This window comes from Eulemur rufifrons, chromosome 7 (genome assembly GCF_041146395.1).
Source record: "Eulemur rufifrons isolate Redbay chromosome 7, OSU_ERuf_1, whole genome shotgun sequence".
Taxonomy (NCBI): domain Eukaryota; kingdom Metazoa; phylum Chordata; class Mammalia; order Primates; family Lemuridae; genus Eulemur; species Eulemur rufifrons.
Window position 1 is genome coordinate 206,475,589 of NC_090989.1, and position 18,555 is coordinate 206,494,143.

General features: G+C 34.4%; 1 protein-coding gene across 1 annotated transcript in view; it reads right to left on the reverse strand.

Moving 5' to 3' along the window:
- Positions 1-18,555, reverse strand: part of FANCC (FA complementation group C) — a 219,736-nt gene that overhangs the window by 52,670 nt on the left and 148,511 nt on the right. Inside the window, exons 5-6 of the mRNA XM_069476304.1 lie at positions 16,289-16,402; positions 15,315-15,379 (exon numbers count right to left, since the gene is read on the reverse strand). Coding sequence (XP_069332405.1) covers positions 15,315-15,379; positions 16,289-16,402 — 179 coding nt within the window. The remainder of the gene's footprint in view (positions 1-15,314; positions 15,380-16,288; positions 16,403-18,555) is intronic.

The following is an 18,555-nucleotide window of genomic DNA, read 5'->3' on the forward strand; positions in this document are numbered from 1 at the left end:
TTCGGCTTCTTTCCCGTTGACAAGTGTTAAAACATGACAGAAAGAATCTACGTCTATTTCTTGAATGTGCTTACTTCAGGGGAGGGGAAGAAGAAATGGAATGGGAGAAGGATGCTTCAACTGTAATTGAAATATTTTATTTCCTTAAAAAGATCAAATACAAATATTAATAGAATGTGTATAGCATTCTATTTTAGAATAGCATTGTAAAATCTGGGCAAAGGACACACAGTTTTTCTATATGTCTTAAGTATTTTATAATTAAAGTTTTAAAAACTAAAATACAATGTTACCTAGTAAAATACTAAAAATGAAGAGATGATAGTTACAAAAAAGGAGTTATTTCCTGCCTCTGTTTTTTGTTTCCAAAATACAAGAGTAGCTCATGAAAAACCTATCACCTCTAATAAGCCTGAGATTGCTTAGTATTTATTTTTCTCTGGAGTATTTTTTCCCTTTATATCTTTTTATACTTTTTTCATGATTTGTACCAGTCTCTTTTCAGACTATTTCTGTAGAAGTATTTGTGCTTTTCATTTTGTCACCTTTGGACAGGAGAAGACAGTTCAAAAAAGCATATAAACTCTCCTGACCACAATTAGGAGAGTCCGCTGGATGATATCAGTTGATACACTTTTTACAGCTTAAAAACTTCCCTTTGTGCGAGATTGTGCCATTTTGGAAGCAGCTTCATTCCCCAGTTCATAATTGTTTCTTTGTTAAGGATGTTTGTTTTTCAAAAACAACATGGGCAAATTCCCTGACACAGAGGCAAGTCCACTAAAGGATGTCCATGCTGGGAACTGGCTGGAAAGAGCAGCAGGGATAAAATGGCAATGAAGTTGGTTGGCAGTTCAGGTATTCCTAGTCAAAGCAAATCTACCACATAATTAGAAAAATTCTTAACTGAATTTACCAAGAATTTGAGATCCCTGTGCTAGCAGAATGTCCCCTGGAAACTGACACATCTGGTACATTTCTAATTTGCTCTATTGAATGATGTTTACCAGAGAGTCTTTTCTTTAAAGAATTTAGAATTCAACAAGATATTACAAATTTTTTTCCAGAGTCCACACACTTTTCTGAATGTGTTGAGCCCATATATAATTTTTGGATTGAGTTCATTTATACCTATTAGAAGACTGAATTTAAAAAGCAATTTCATGTGTGACATGCTCTTTGAGTCTCTCAATGAACTTTTCTGTTCGGTATCCAGAAAAGAACTTGGACCCCTAAAAGCTTGTGTGACACTCAGAACTCTGAAGTCCACAGTTCTCTGGTGAATTATAAATTCAACCAAATATATTTTCTTGTCTCAAGCAGACACTGATTTCATGAATCCAGGTAGTGGTAACATTTGAAAGATAGCTGCCAAACATGCTGGAGCCATTACGGTTGCTGCAGTCATTAGTTACAATAATATTTAAGATATGTATCATAATACTACATAACTTTCTCCTACATATCTGAAGTTACCCGTACATTTTTAAGATGTACAAATCAGAAAAGCTGAATCAGAATACGGCATAGCGGGCAAACTGCTTGCTGGTATATGCTTAAATCCAGGATATTCCCATCCGCTTATGAATCTGAGTTTTATCATTCCTTTTCTTTCACTGGTATGACTTCAAATGTTTAAGCAGCCAAAAACACTCAAACTTAAGTACTGTAATGCTATGCTATTTTGCTGTTTTTCTCCTTCTAGAAGGCATCTATATATACATTTTATTTCACTTTTCACCACTTGAATGTTTAAAGTTCATTTCTAAAGATTCAAAAAGCCTCATAAAAATACAGACATTGATCTCATAAATTCAGATGCACAGATTGTCAGAGGAACAAAAAAGTTGGAAAATCGGCTTAGTTCCCTTTCACATTATTTTTAGAGGCCTGATAAATGGTGTTGTCATAGCATTTTAAATAGAGTTTCACTTGCCACCAAGTAAAATCAACAATTCAGTGACAGAATGTTTAAATTCTATCCTGTTCTTTGCTACAAACCGTCTAGAAGGAGCGACATTCTGAGCATTGTCAGTTTATCCTGTAGTCCTAGGGTTTGCTGCAGATGGTTTGGAGGCTACAGTACAACCACACAGGACGGACGTTCCCAGCAGTATATGGTTACCATCGAGCCTTCTGCAGTTGAGTTCTTGTGCAGAAATCATTTGGAAGTGCTGCTCTGGCGCTCAGTCAAGACTTAATGCTTAGCGTAATCCAGTCTGGAAAGTGTTGCATAACTCTCCACTTGAACTTGGATCTCTATGCTCTGACAAGCTTCAGAGCAAAAAAGGAGCCATAAAGGCCATGAGCACCTTAAAGCCCTTTGGAAGGTTATCAGTTGGCCTGAGTTTTGGTAGACCCAAGAACTAAGTTTACATGAGACTTTAAAATTTTTCAGGAAAATTATTTTGGATCTTTTTCAGCCTAATTAGCAGATACAATCTGTAGCCATGAACTTCAGTGCTTGATAAATGTCCTCAGTGCCACAGTCTTTCTACCCATCCAGTCACCAGTGATAGTCTCTAACTCTTCTCATTCTTTCTTTTCAGATGAGAAAAAAGTTGCACTCACAGGTCTTTCAGGGAGGAGGATCAATGCGTCAGGGCTGGAAGGCAAGACTGCCATCTGCTTACTTCTTTATTTTAGACTCTGGATGAGTGATGCACACACACTGCTCTTAGGCCTACCCTTCAAATGAACAAACATCCATCCAGCCCTAACTCTTGCAAAATATTCTGCCGGGCTCTGTGCAAAATACACACTTAAAAAGTATCCTTCATCACACACACGCGTACACACACACACACACACACACACCTACCTTTCCCATCCTGGCCAGTAAGCTCATATATTCTATTCCAAAAATAAAAGATATTTACAACTCAAGCTAAATGTGTTTTTTTGTTAACCCCTTAGATGATGGATTGGAAAATACATTAATTAATTTTAGATCTAAAACCACCATGGTGGTGAGTAAAAGAATAATGATAGAGCATTATGGAAGGTGAGTGTTCTTGAAGGTACCTCTGCCATTTAGGCAAGTGGTAAAGAATGAGAAGTGAATTTTATAAAAGGTGAGTATTTGAGGAGAAAAGACAAACGGTTCACCCCGTAAGAACAGATCACTATGTGTAGTTCAACAAAAAAAATTATCTCCAGGAGAATTCACTACTGATTATCAAGAAAATAATGTAGCTAAACTAATAACACTTTATAGGAATTTGTCAACAAAAATAAAAACCTTACATAACAATTCCGTCATGCCACCTTAAAGTATTCAGATTGTTACTGGGGACTAATATCTAGTTCTGGGAAATGCTAGTAAAGAAGCAGTGTAGAGCAGCAAGCATTTCTCAAACTTTAGTGTACATAAGAAACATCTGGAAAGATGTTAAAAAAAAAAAAAAAAAAGGATTCCTTGGCCTCTCCCCCAGGGATGCTCATGCTGCTGATTCCAAAAACTGCACTTTGAATAGCTCTGGTGTAGAGAACTTCTATAGATCCTGAGGACTAAAATGGAAGACCCATGAAGAAAGGTAATTCTCATAATCTAGTCAAGAGAAAATAGGAAGAAAATGTAACATAAGAGACAGAATCAAGTGTTGAACTAAGCACATAAATGTCCTAGCATTCACGTTATACTCCCAACTCCTAGAAATGATGGGGAGAATTTTTATAACTAAATATAAAAAACTATAAAACAGAGGAACTTTTGGTGATCCATAAATTATGAGAAAAGCTTGAAATGGTAGGTAGGTTGGATCTTTTTTTGAAGGAAAATACCACAGCCCCAAAGCTTGCAAGAGAGGACCACTCTCTTACAGTTACATTGGGAGTGAATTCAAGGACCAGGAGGCAACCTGGCAGCCAACAAGACAATTTCTTAGGCTACTGCAATTAACAGCAACCAGCTGCCTAGGCCCTCATAAACACTTCCTTCTTATCCATTGCTCCCAAGCAAGAGACAACAGAAATGTCCTGTCTCCAACAGGAAGGAAGGAGTCTTGGGAGGAGAAGAAAGCACCCAACGGCTATTGACCCCCAGGAAATCTGGGGGGGGGTGGGGCTCTTATGCCCAGAATACAACTGACTGGCAATCCCAACGAACAATGCATCTTCCCCACAAATACTTGAGGCAGGCTACAGTAAATAGAGTGCTCATGGAGAAACCCAAATTCCAGTAAGATCAATTTGTTCTCCAAAGTAGTTGGGCCTATTTATTTATGTGCACATCAGCAACATCCTAGAGTTCACAATAATCTGATGGCTGTCTCACTAATGTTGTAGTTTACATTTTCTTGAAAATAGGAGTTTAAAGAATATTTTTAAATTGTGATAAAAAAAAAAACACCTAATATAAAATTTACCATCTTAGCCATCTTTAAGTATGCAGTGCAGTAGTGTTAATTATATGCCCTTGTTGTGCAATAGATCTCTAGAACTTTTACATCTTATAAAACTGAAACTCTATCTCCATCAAACAACTCTCATTTTCCCCCTTCCTCCTATCCTCTCGCAACCATTCTACTTTGTTTCTGAGAGTTTTAATACTTTAGATACCTCATAGAAATGGAATCATGCAGTATTTTGTCTTTTGTTACTGGTTTATTTCATTTTGCATAATGTCCTCAAAGTTGATCCATGTTTTGGTATATAACAAGATTGCCTTCCTTTTAAGGCTGAATAACCTTCCATTGTGTGTATATTACCACGCTTTATCTGTTCATCCACTGATGGGCATATAGGTTGCTTCTACCTCTTGGATCTTGTGAATATAGCTGAAATGAACATGGGTGTGCAAATATCTCTTAGAGATTCTGTTTTCAATTCTTTTGGATATATGCACAGAGTGGGATTGCTAGATCATATGGTAATTCCATATGATTTTTAATTTTTAAAGGAACCCCCATACCGTCTTCCAGAGTGGCTGCACCATTTTACATTCCCACCAACAGTGCACAAGGATTCCAGTTACTCCACATCCTCACCAAAATAAACTTCCTAACTTCCTTCCTTCCTTCCTCCCTCCATTCCTTCTGCCATCCTATGAGTATAAAGTGATATCTTATTGTGGTTCTGATTTACATTTCCCTGATGATTAGTGATGATGAACATCTTTTCAGATGCTTATTAGTTATTTGTATATATTCTTTGGAGAAATGTATATTAAAGTCAATTGCCTATTTTTAATTGGATTGGTTGGGTTTTTGTTGTTGTTGTTGTTGACTTGTAAGGGTTCTCCATATATTCTTGACATTAACCCCTTATCCAGATATATGGTTTGCAAATATTTTCTCCCATTACATAGGCTGTCATTCAATCTGTTAATTGTTTCCTTTGCTGCACAGACACTTTTAAATTTGATCTGGTCCTATTTGTCTCCTCTTGCTTTTCTTGTCTATGCTTTTGGTGCCATATCCAAAGCATCATTGTCAAATCCAATGTCATGAAGCTTTTCTCCTATAGTTTCAGGTCTTACATTTAGGTCTTTAATCTATTTTGAGACAATATATGTACATAACGTAAGGTAAGGTAAGGTAAGGGTCCAAGTTCATTCTTTTGCACATGTATATCCAGTTTTCCCAGCGCCATTTATTGAAAAGATTATCCTTCCCCAATCTTATAGCCATGGCACCCTTGTCAAAGATCATTTAATCATATATGTGAGGATTTCTGGGCTCTCTATCATGTTACATTGGTCAATATGTCTGTCTTTCTGCCAGTACCATATCGTTTTGATTACTGTGGCTTTCTATTATATTTTGAAAAAAGGAAGTGTGAGGCCTCCACACTTTTCTTTCTCAAAATTTTTCTGGCTATTTGGGGATACTTTGAAATTCTATATAAACTTTAGGATGATGTTTTCTATTTCTTAATAAAAACCATTGGTATATTGATAGGAATTACACTGAATCTATAGATTGCTTTGGGCAGTATGAACATTTTAAAATATTAAGTATTCCAATCCACGAACATGGGATGCCTTTCCATTTATCTGTATCTTCTTTAATTTCTTTTAGTAATGTTCGTAGCTTTCATTGTACAGGTCTTTTTGCCTCCATGGTTAAGTTTTATTCTTAAACCTAAATGTGTTATTCTTTTTGATGCCATTTTAAGTGGAACTGTTTTTTTAATTTATTTTTTGAATTGTTCATTGTTAGTGCATAGAAATGAAACTGGTTTTTGTGTGTTGATATTATATCCTGCAGTTTTGCTTAATTATTAATAGCTTATTAGTTCTAACAGTTTTTTGTGGAATCTTTTAGGGTTTTTACACATAAGATCATGTCATCTGCAAACAGAGATAAAATCACTTCTTCCTTTCCAATTTGAATATCTATTCTTTTTCTTGCCTAATTGTTCTGGCAAGGATTTGCAGTACTATATAGAATACAAGTGGTAAGAGAGGATAAGGATATCCTTGCCTCGTTTCTGACCTTAGAGGGAAACTTTTCAGTTTTTCACCATTACATATGATGTTAACTATGGGTTTTTCAAATACTGCCTTTATTATGTTGAGGTAATTTCCTTCTATTCCTAACTTGCTCAGTGCTTTATCATAAATGGGTGTTGAATTTTGTCAAATGCTTTTTTTTCATTAATTGAGATGATCATGTGGTTTCTGCTCATCATTCTATTGATGTGGTGTATTACATTGATTGAATTTGGTATGTTGAACCATCCTTGTATTCCAGAAATAAATTTCACTTGGTTATGATATATAATCCTTCTAATGTACTGTTGAGTTTGCTAGTATTTTGCTGAGGATTTTTGCATCAAGCTTCATGAAAGATATTTGTCTCTTTTCTTGTAGTAGTGTTGTTTGATTTTGATGTCACGATAATGCTTGCCTCATAAAATGAGTTTGGAAGTGTTCTATCTTCTTCAACTTTTTGGAAGAGTTTGAGAAGTACTGGTGTTAATTCTTCTTTAAATGTTTGCTAGAATTCTCCAATGTAGCCATCCTGTCCTGAGTTTTTCTTTGTTAGAAGGTTTCGGATAACTGATCCAATCTCCTTATTAGTTATAGGTCTGTTCAGATTTTTCATTTCTTCATGATTCAGTCTTGTAGGCTGTGGGCTTCTAGAAATTAATCCATTTCTTCTAGCTTATCCAATTTGTTGCCATATAATTGTTCATAGTAGTCTCTTATGATCCTTTTTATTTTTGTGGCATCAGTTGTAATTTTTCTTCTTTCATTTCTGATTTTTATTATTCAAGTCTTCTTTTTCCCCCCTTAGTCTAGCTAAGGGTTTGTCAATTTTGCTGATCTTTATAAAAACTCAACTCTTAGTTTTGATTTTTTTCTATTATCTATTTTGTTTATTTCTGTTCTAATCTTTATTATTCTCTCCCTTCTTCTAACTTTAGGTTTAGTCTGTTCTTTTTGTAGTTCCCTAAGATGTAAAGCCAGGTTGTTGAGTTGATATCTTTCTTCATTAACATAGGCATATACCACTATAAACTTCCCTGTTAGTACTGCTTTTGCTGCATCCCTAAGTTTTCATATGTTGTGTTTACATTTTCACTTGTTTCAGGTTATTTTCTACATTCCTTATGATTTCTTCTTTGATCCATTGGCTGTCTAAGACTGTTAATTTCCACATATTTGTGAATTTTCCAGCTTTTCTTTTGCTATTGACTTTCAGTTTCACACCATTGTGGTTGAAAAAATACTTGGTATGATTTCAGTTTTCTTAAATTTACTAAAACTTGTTTTGTGGCCTAACATGGGCCTATTCTGGAGAATGTTCCATGTGTTCATGAGAAGAATGTGTATTCTACTATTATTGGGTGGAGTATTTCGTATATGTCTATTAAGTCCAATTGGTCTATAGCATTACTCAAGCTGTTTTCTTACTTATCTTCAGTCTGGTTAATCAATCCTTATTAAAAATGAGATATTGAAATCTCCTATTATTATTGTGTTACTGTCTATTTCTCCCTTCAATTCTATCAATGTTTGCTTCATATATTTTGATGCTCTGCTATTCATTATCATTGTTATATCTTCCTGGTGAATTGACTCTTTTGTCATTCTATAATCTCCTTTGTTTCTTGTGACAGTTGTCTGACATTAAGTATGCCTATTCTTGCCTTCTTTTGGTTACCATTTGTGTGATGTGTCTTTTTCCATCTTTTTATTTTTGGATTATGTATGTCCTTATATTTCAAGTGAGTCTCTTACAGACATCACATAGATGGATCTTATTTTCTTATCCATTTAGCAATTCTATCTCTTTTGAACGGGAAGTTAGATACCTGTTAAATGAAAGTCATTACTGATAGGGAAGGACTTACTATTTCCATTTCATTAATTTTTTTTATATATTGTATGGTTATTTTGTTCCCATTTTCCTCTCTCGTTCCCTTTCTTTGTGATTCATGCTTTATAGTGACATGCTTTGATCTCCTTCTCATTTTCCTTTGTGCATCTCCTGCAACTATTTTCTGTGTTGTTACCATGTGGATTACATAAAATATCTTAGAGTTATACCAACCTATCTTAAACTGATGAGAAGTTAATTTTAACCACATACAAAAATTCTACTCATTTGCATCTCCTCCCCACTTCATGTGACCAACATCATAATACATCTTCTTATATTTTATATCTATTTAAACAGTTTTTATAGTTTTCTTATGCTTTTATAAGTTCTAGACCAGAATTAAAAGTGATTTATGTATAGTCAGCCCTCTGAAAATGTGGGTTCTGCATCCACAGATTCAACCAACCAAGGATCAAAAACACAGTATTTGCAGGATGTGCAACTCCCAGATACAGAGGGTCAACTGTATCTGCAGGTTCCACACAGTTTGACTGCAGAACTTGAGCATGTGCAGATTTTGGTATCTGTGAGAGGTTCCTGGAAACAATCCCCTGTGGATACTGAGGGATGACTGTACTACCATCCAGTATTATGGAATTTTGTATTTGTCTATATATTTATCTTTACCAGGGAGCTTTATATTTTTGTGTGTTTTCATGTTGCTGTCTAGTGTTCTTTCATTTCAACTTGAAGATTCCCTTTAGCAATTCTTATACGGCAGGTCTAGTGGTGATGAACTCCCTCAGCTTTTGTTTATCAGGGGAAGTTTTTTTTTTTTTTTTTTTTTTAAGACAGGTCTTACTCTGTCACCCAGGCTGGAGTACAGTGGGATCATCATAGCTCACTACAACCTCGAACTCCTGGGCTTAAGCAATCCTCCCACCTCAGCTTCCCAATTAGCTGGAACTACAGGCATGCACCACCATGCCCAGCTAATTATACATTTTTTTTTGGTAGAGTTGGGGGTCTTGCTAGGTAGCTTAGGCTGGTCTCAAACTCTTGGCCTCAAGCTATCCTCCTGCCTCAGCCTCCCAAAGTACTGGGATTACAGGCATGAGCCACCCTGCCTGGCCTTCCCCTTCATTTCTGAAGGACAATTTTGCCCAGATACAGTATTCTTGGTTGGCAGGTTTGGTCTCCGCCACTATTCTTTGAATATATATCCTTTCACTCCCATCAGGCCTGTAATATTTCTACTAAGAAATTCACTGATAATCTTATAGGACCTTCCTGGTATGTCACTTTTTTTGTTGTTGTTTTCAAGATGCTGTCTTTGTTGTTAACTTTTGACAGTTTGATTATTATGTGTCTTGGTGTGGGCCTCTTTGGGTTCATTCTAGTTGGAGTCCTTTGAGCTTCTTAAATTAGGATGTCTAATCCCTTCCTCAGATTTGGAAAGTTTTCATCATTATTTCTTCAAATAAGTTCTCTGCCTCTTTCTCTGTCTCTTATTCTAGGATTTCCATAATGTGTATATTGTTTTACTTGATGTTGTTCCATAAGTCCCTTAAAATTTCTTCACTTTCCTTCGTTCTTTTTTCTTTTTGCTCTTCTGATGTGATAATTTCAATCAGCCTGTCTTCAAGTTTTTTGATTCTTTATTCTGCTTGATCAAGTCTGCTGTTGAACCTCTCCAATCAATTTTTCAATTCAGTTACTGCATTCTTCAGCTCTAGAGTATCTGTTTGGTTTTTTGTTTATAGTTTCTATCTCTTTATTGATATTTTCATTTTGTTTATGCATTGCTTTCCTGATTTCATGTAGTTGTTTATCCATGTTCTCTTGTATTTCACTGACATTTCTTAAGACAATTATTTAGAATTCTTTGTCAGGTAATTCATAGATCTCTATTTCTTTGGGGTCAGTTTCTGGAGATTTATTTGATCCTTTTATTTGGCAATGTTTCCCTGTTTTGTGCATCTTGTTTTTTGGGTTGTCTGTTTGTTTGTTTTGCTGTTTTGTGCATTTAAAAAAGCCATTTCTTCCAGTCTGTATGGACTGGCATTGTACAAGGAAAGACCTTCACCAATCAGCCCACCTAGAGATCTTGGGGACTCCCTCAAATCTTTTCCAACCATGTGTCTTCTCTGGGCTCGTGCATGTAATTTCCTAATTAGAGAGACTTTCAATTTCTTTTTCAAGAGGTTGTACTTTCTCTATCCCTCTGGTGTCTGTTTGTAGTACTGCAGGTTCTCTAGTGCTGCAACAAGGCTGCTGAGTTCTCTTTTGTTCTTTATAACTCTCCAAGCATCCAAAGTATGCCAATTCCCTGTAAGTGCTCCAAGTTAGGCAAGATAGAAACCAGTCCATCTGGTAGCCCCTTGAAAAGCCAGAGCATTGGTGCACATTCCATTTCTCTCTTTCCCATCCAAAAGAGAAGCCTTGAGCTGGGCGCTTTCTCCCAATACTGCTGAGCTGTGTCAGCCTCCACATGCAGTTGTCAGTTCTCTGGTGCTGCAACAAACTTCTAAGCTTTGTTTTGTTCTCTGTGACCCCAAGGCAACCAAAGTAGTCTCTCTTTATTCACAGTTTGGTTTTCATGGTTTCAGTTATCCATGGTCAACCATAGTCCAAAAATAAATGGAAAATTCCAGAAATAAACAATTCATAAGTTTTAAATTGTGTGTTATTCTGAGTAGTGTGATGAAATCTTGTGCCATCCCACTCTGTCCTGCCCAGGACATGAATCATCTCTTTGTCCAGCCTATCCATGTTGTATATACTATCTGCTGTTAATCACTTAGTAGCCGTATCGGTTATAAGATCAATTATCACAGTATCACTGTGCCTTGTTCAAGTAACCCTTATTTTACTTAATAGTGACTCCAGAGTGCAATAGTAGTGATACTGGAGATTCCGATATGCAAAAGAGAAGCTGTAAAATGCTTCCTTTAAGTCAAAAGGCAAACGTTCTTGACTCAATAAGGAAAGAAAAAAATCGTATGTTTAAGTTGCTAAGATCTATTGTAAGAATGAATCTCCTATCAGTGAAATTGTGAAGAAGGAAACAGAAATTTGTGCTAGTTTTGCTGCCACACCTCAAACAGCAAAAGTTACAGCCACAGTGCACGATAAATGCTTAGTTTAAGATGGAAAAGGCATTAAACTTGTGGGTGGAAGACATAAACAGAAACATGTCATAACTGACAAAAATTGGGCTCAGTACTATCTGTGATTTCAGGCATCCACTGGGTATTTTGGAATGTATCCCCTGCAGATAAGGGGAGACTACTCTATGCCAGCACCCATCAGTGCTCCAACTCAGACAAGACAGAATCTAGTGCCTCGGACAGCCCCTGAAAAGCTAGAACTGTGGATGCATATCCTCCTCTTCTTTCCCTGCCAATGGAGAAGCTACAAGCTCATTTTTTTCTCCCAATCTTACCAAGCTGTGCCAGCTTGGAAGAAGGACTATCATGGTTTATATGAAACAGCTTTTCTTACTAATTTCAATGCAGTATTCCAGATTTTGAGCTTGCCTGCAGTACTGCAACTTAATTGGTTTCTGGAGTTTTCATTAAGGCTTTTTGGAACTATGTTACAGTTAAGTTGATGTCTCTGTGGAGAAACAAGGTCTGGGGCTTCCTATTCTGCCATCTTGCTGACATCACTCCTGAAGAATTCCTTTTATGTTTATTATTCATTCAGTTTTCCTTTTTTGGTAATAAGCTACTTAGATTTCTTGCCCTTTTCTATACTAGAGTGTTTACCTCTTTATGATTGATTTGTGGGAGTCATTTCTATATATTGCATATTAATCCTTTGTCAATTTTATAGGTTGCAAATATCTTTCAAGGCTGTGGCTGGTCATTTCCATTTGTTAATAGATTTTAAAAATTATTTTGTTTATTCTCAGCTTACTTTTTAAAAATTACCAACTCTAATGCATTTTTGGGGAGTCTAATGTAGGGAGTACATATACATTGTGTCTTATTGATATTTTAAGTGCTTTTAATAAATTTTAATAACATTATTCAAAAGATCTATTAGTCAACATTCACCTCACAGTTAAATCAAAGTCTTTACCTGACATGTAAATAAATGAATCTAAACACTTCCAATGCCTACCATAGATTCTTCATCTTATTTTTAGGTACTTCATAATGCCACACACTTTACCTATTTTAAATGCACAATTCAATGAATTATCATAAATTTACTGAACTGGAAAGCCATCATCCCCATCTAGTTTTAGGATATTTCCATCACCTTGGAAAGATCCTCAGTGCTCATTTTCAGGAAATCCCTAATTCCTACTCCCAGCCCCAGGCAACAACTAATCTACTTTATGCTTTGCCTATTCTGAATATTTCATATAAATGAAATCATACAATATGTGGTCTTATGTGATGTCTTCTTTCACTTAACACAATGTTTTTGAGGTTCATCCATGTTGCAGCATGGGTCACTTCCTTTTTATTGAGAAATAGTATTCTATTGTATATTGTATAACCATACCACATTCTGTTTATCCAGTCATGAGTTGTGTATATTTGGATTGCTTCCACTTTTTGACCGTTATGAATAATGCTATGAACATTCACATACAAGGACTTGGGTGGTATTAACCATTTGTATATATTTTTTACTAAAATGTGTATTCCAATCTTTTGCCCACTTTTAAACTAGGTTATTTGTCTTATTACTGAATTCTTTATACATTCTGGATATGAGCCCTTTATCAGATGTACAATCTGAAAATATTTTCTCACAGTTTACAACCAGTCTTTTCATTTTTCAAATGGGAGCAACAGATATTCAGATTTTTTTTTTAATCCATTCACTTGCTGATGGGTCCTTTGGATTGTTTCTCGTTTTGAACTATTATAAATAAAGCAGCTATGAACATTCATAGACAAGTAGTAGTATCTATGCTTTTATTTGCTATGAGTAAATACTCAAGAGGGGAATGGGCGAGCTGCAGAGTAAGCATATGTTTAACTCTATAATAAACTGCTTCACTATTTATCAAGTAGTTATACCATTTCATATTCTCACTAACAATCTATAAGAGATATGGTAGTTCTATGTCTACACATGATAATGTGAGTGTTTTAAATTTTATTCATTCGAGAGAGAGTATACAATAGTATGACATTTGATTTTTTTCTTATTTTTTTATTGTGGTAAAACATAAATAATAGTTATTTAAACACTTATAAGTGGTAATAATTAAGTGATATTAAATACATTTCACATTGTGTGTACTCATCACTACTCTGTATATACCAAAATTTTTCATAATCCCCTGAAAAAGCTCTATACACATTAAACAATAACTTCCCCTTCGTCCCTCACTCCAGCTCCCAGTAACCTCTATTCAGCTTCCTGTCTCTACAAATTTGCCTATTCTAGGTACCTCATATAAGTGGAATTAAACAATATTTGTCCTTCTGTGTCTGGCTTATTTCACTAAAAATGGGATGTATCTTCAAGGTCCCTCTGTTCTTACATATATCAAAATTTTATTCCTTTGAATGGAATAAACACATTTTGTTTATCCATTTGTCTGATCATGGACACTTGGGTATGTCTCCACCTTTTGGCTACTGAGACTAATCAACATTGGTATACAGATATCTGTTCAAGTTTCTGCTTTCATTCATATATACATACACACACACACATATAATAAAGTTCCTAATTTTGGATACATATCTAGGAGTGGAATTTCTGGGTCATGTAGTAATTCTATGCTTAAATTTTTGAGGAATTGCCAAACTGTTTTCCACAGTGGCTGCATCATTTTACATTTCTACCAGCAATGCACAAGGGTTCCAATTTCTTCACATCCTCCCCATCACTTGTTACTTTCCATTTTTTTTTTAAATAACAGTTATCCTAGTGGATGTGGTTTTTCATTGTGGTTTTGATTTGCATTTCCCCAATGATTAGTGATGTTGAGTATCTTTTCATATGCTTATTTTCCACTTTTGTCTCTTTGGAGAAAGGTCTATTCAAGTCTTTTGCCCATTTTTGAATTGAGGTTTTTTGTTGTTGAGTTCATTATATATTCTGGACATTAATCCCTTATCAGAGATAATATTTGCAAAAGTTTTCAATCACTCAGTAAGTTGTCTTTTTACTTTCCTAATAGTATTATTTGATTCATAATAATTCTTAATTTTAATAAAGTCCAATTTACCTATTTTTTCTTTGTTGCTTGTACTTTTGGTGTCCTATCTGAAAAATCATTGCCAAATCCAATGTCATGAAGATTTTCACCAACGTTTTCTTCTAAGAATTTTATAGCTTACTTTAAGGGTTAGAGGCAAAGGATTCTTAAAGGCTGAGGGCAAAGACTATTTCTGATAGAGCTTTAATTAGCAATAGTTTTACAAAAAAACCACAAAGTCCCGCAGTCCCCAGATTCCCTTGGTTAATGATATGTTAAAAATGAAATGCTCACCAATGAAAACAACTCTGATTTCTTTCACCGAGTGAAGAAACATTTGTAATGTGATTAATTGCCTTTTAATTTGTCTGAATCTATTTGATTTGTTTAGTCTAGATTTTGGAATATTATGTTTCTTAAAATAGACATCTGCGCACATCAAATGTTGCCTTGTAAACATCTTGATTCTGTGTGGCGAGGTTGGGGGGACAGGGTGGGACAGGCTGGCATGAGAGCACTTGCATCGAGCACCTTCTTCTCTCACAGAGTGAGCAATCCCAGGGTGAGCCTAAGTGTTCCTCTCTCTTGTGTTTTCCCGACTGTATATGTAGGGCTTTTTACCTAATGGGTACACAGAAAACATTATATGATCCACTTACTGCTCCATTACAGTTGAGAGAATAGTAATTTTAAAAGAAAATTTGAAAAAACACACCAATTTGCTATGTATTCCACTAAAATAATCTCTCTATATAGAATAAAACCTTAACTATAAACATGCATTTCCTATGAATTATAAAATTTTCCTCTCATAACTAAACTGATACATTTTGAAAGTTGAGAATAGGGACGTTTAGTTTAACACCTACCGCCTTTGAGTGTTAAATCCATCAAGATGATTCTCTCTGAGTTCAGACACTAATGATAAAACCATCTGTAACACAAAATCAGTTGCAGGTTAACTCACCCTGCAAACAGGATTACATCAGTTCTATTTTTCTTGGTGTGAGTGATATTTCCGTTGAGATTCCCCCCAACCCCCCGCCGTCTTCTCCTTATGTTTTACTTTGTCAGAGTGAAAAGAAAACAGTGCCAAGTCACAGTTACTAATAACTGGGATTTTATGTTTAATGTTTATTATTCTGCATTCTTATTTAGGCAATGAACAATAGATCATTAATTTCCTAAGAATTAAAACCAAACCATTTAAAAAAAGTTAGAGTTAGTTTATTTCTTCTTTTTAACTTTAGTTCATTTTAAAAAATGGTTTTCATGTATAAAGCTTCTAAAAGACCAGAATGGTTAACGTTAAAAATCTCATAATAATTTTAGAAAGTTATATCAAAATCATAGATTAAAACTTCCTATATTTGACTACAATTTGAGCCAGAAGAAAACAAAGCTTTAAATACTAAGAGGTAAATATATTAATATCACTCTATTTCCAAGATTATTTACTGAATTTTCTGCTTTGCTTTAACATAAAATTCCAATCAAGTTATTTTAAATACTAGGTTTGTCCAACAGTACAAGGCTGTGTTTATCCTGATTAAGGCAAGCTCTTCTTGCAAAAATCTTGGAATGAATAACTGAGATGGGTTACGAGAAGAAGAGGTTGATTGGTAGATTTAATAAAACCTTTCCTGGTTTCCTTCTCCTTTCTCATAACCTCCCATCTCACATTTCTTCCTTACATGGCAGTAAGTCTACCCAAGGTAAGAAGAGATAAACAAAGAAAAGTTAAACATCTCTCCTGGAGGAGTGAAATATTTCCATTTACCCTTTTTGCTGATGGTACATTCAGCAATGAAAATTTCAATACTAATAAATTTAAAATACTCACATTTTTAAGCAAACCAGGATAGTAATCTACAGCCGCATACCCAAGACCTTGAGTGAAAAGACCAACTTCTTTTTCATCAAATCTGAATGCTGAAAGTATATGAGATATTAAACTCTAAAAAAATAAAGAGAAAAATTAACTTCTTAAAAGTGAATGCAAGTGCCTATATGTACAATGCCTATAATTTGAGTTATTTGTAAATGAGGTAGTTTTTATGAAACCAAAAATCTCTATTTGTCTAAGTACTCAGCTCACTTTGATTCAAGGTGTAAAAAAGAAATAAATGAGCATGAAAATTAGTACATTAAAACTGAGTCAAACAGTAAAATAAAAATATATAATGAATAAACAGTGCTTTAATCATACTAAGAATGGATCTTTATTTTTTTTAACTCAGTAAAATATGTTTATCAGAGTAGATATGAGAATTTAACACACTGACTGCCACACTAGAAAAAAATTTTTTTTCCTTGGGGTCACGGTGTTTATTACAAAAATAGAATAAAAATTTCAAAAACAAAACAGTCCTTTCTAATTTAATGAAAATTTTATTTTTTATTGTTTTCTGTGTTTTTTTTGAATAAAAAAGTAATATAAAAACTTGAAAATTAATAATATAAAAAATAATGTCAAAACTTGAAAAACAATTCATAAGGGTAAGTGTTTTTCTGAACTTGTCAGACTTAAGTGCAATTTAAAGGTAAACATAAGTAGAAAAACAAAATTTATTGACCTCTATTCATTTAATCCACGTTTTTAGAATTAAATTGTCAATACTAATTGTAACAGTAAGAACTCAACAAGTAAGATTTTCACAAACCAATTGCAGGGTTTTGCCCAGATTTTGCTTCACAAGGTCTCAGGCTCAAAACTAGCGTGAGTTAAATATAACTCACATGGCAGTTAATGTGTTAATATAAGACAACGCATCACAAATCGGTAGAAAAAAGAAAAATTATGCAATAAGTGGTGCCTGGAAACCTATTTTAAGAAAGAGGTTAGATTCTCACTTTAAATTATTCATCAAAATATACTTGAGTTTAATGTAAATTAAAGAGAACAATGCAAAAATGAAATAAAATAATAAACAAGAAGAAATTATAAGTATTTCTCAAGTATCTAAATGAGAAATAACTTTATAAACTGAAAATCAAGTCATAAGGTAAACAGATCAGTTGTACTAAATAAAAATAAAACTTTGTGTTTATCAGAAAATAACATAAGCACAAACTAGGAAGAATATTAACAACAAATAGTACAGACCATATATAATCAAATTAATGTACAAAATATATGACAAACACTAAGAGCATAAAAAATAAATATGAGCAGATAGTTAATAAGAGAAAACACAAATGCTGGCAGTAATACTTTTATAATCAGAAAAAAATATTTACTATTTTAAAAAGATTTTATTTGGAAATATTTGATTTTTTAAAAGTCTTACACTGCATTTTGTGATAACACATTACAAGATAAAATGAATATGCATATATGCATATAAATGTACATGTGTATATATGTAAATCCAAACACAAACACTTGGAGATGACAGTCTAATCCAGGACAGAGGCTAAGGGCACCTCGGTGATGGGTAGGCCCCATAGACCAGGTACAACAAACACGTAGCACACAGACCAGTGACACCCAGGGTAGTTACCACTAATCTATTATGGCACTTCTTTCAATTTCATCATAAAATATTTCACATATATAAAAAGATATAAAATAATATGACAAATTTCACCCACCATTAAACTTAGTCAATAAAATATTAGAAATACAGATGAAGCCTTCTGTGCCCTCTCCCCTTCCCCACAACAATTCTACAGCAGTCCCTACCCCTGGGGAAAAACTCTACCCTGAAACTAGTGCACATCCTTTTGTGTAGATCATGGTACTTTCTCTCTTGGTGCTCAGACCTGCTTCAGTATCCTCAAAACAGAACTCCAACCAAACACTCCTAAGTAATGTAAGTTGAAATCCGCCATCTCTACATGACACCGTCTAGTGTTTTCAAGTGAGAAAAGTTTATGGCAAGTTAACATGGTAGCTTTAAAATATTACTACTTGGGAGAAGACATGAATGATTAAAAAAACAAAGACCAGCAATACGTACAGCATGATTTACCAAAAAATGAATTAATTGGAAAGGGAGAAAAACAGGAAATTTACAAAATCAGAATGAACTTTTTACAAGGTATATGATATTAAAAGTCTCCTTACTAAAGAAAGGCTGGATTCAGCTATTTGAATATATTGCCTCC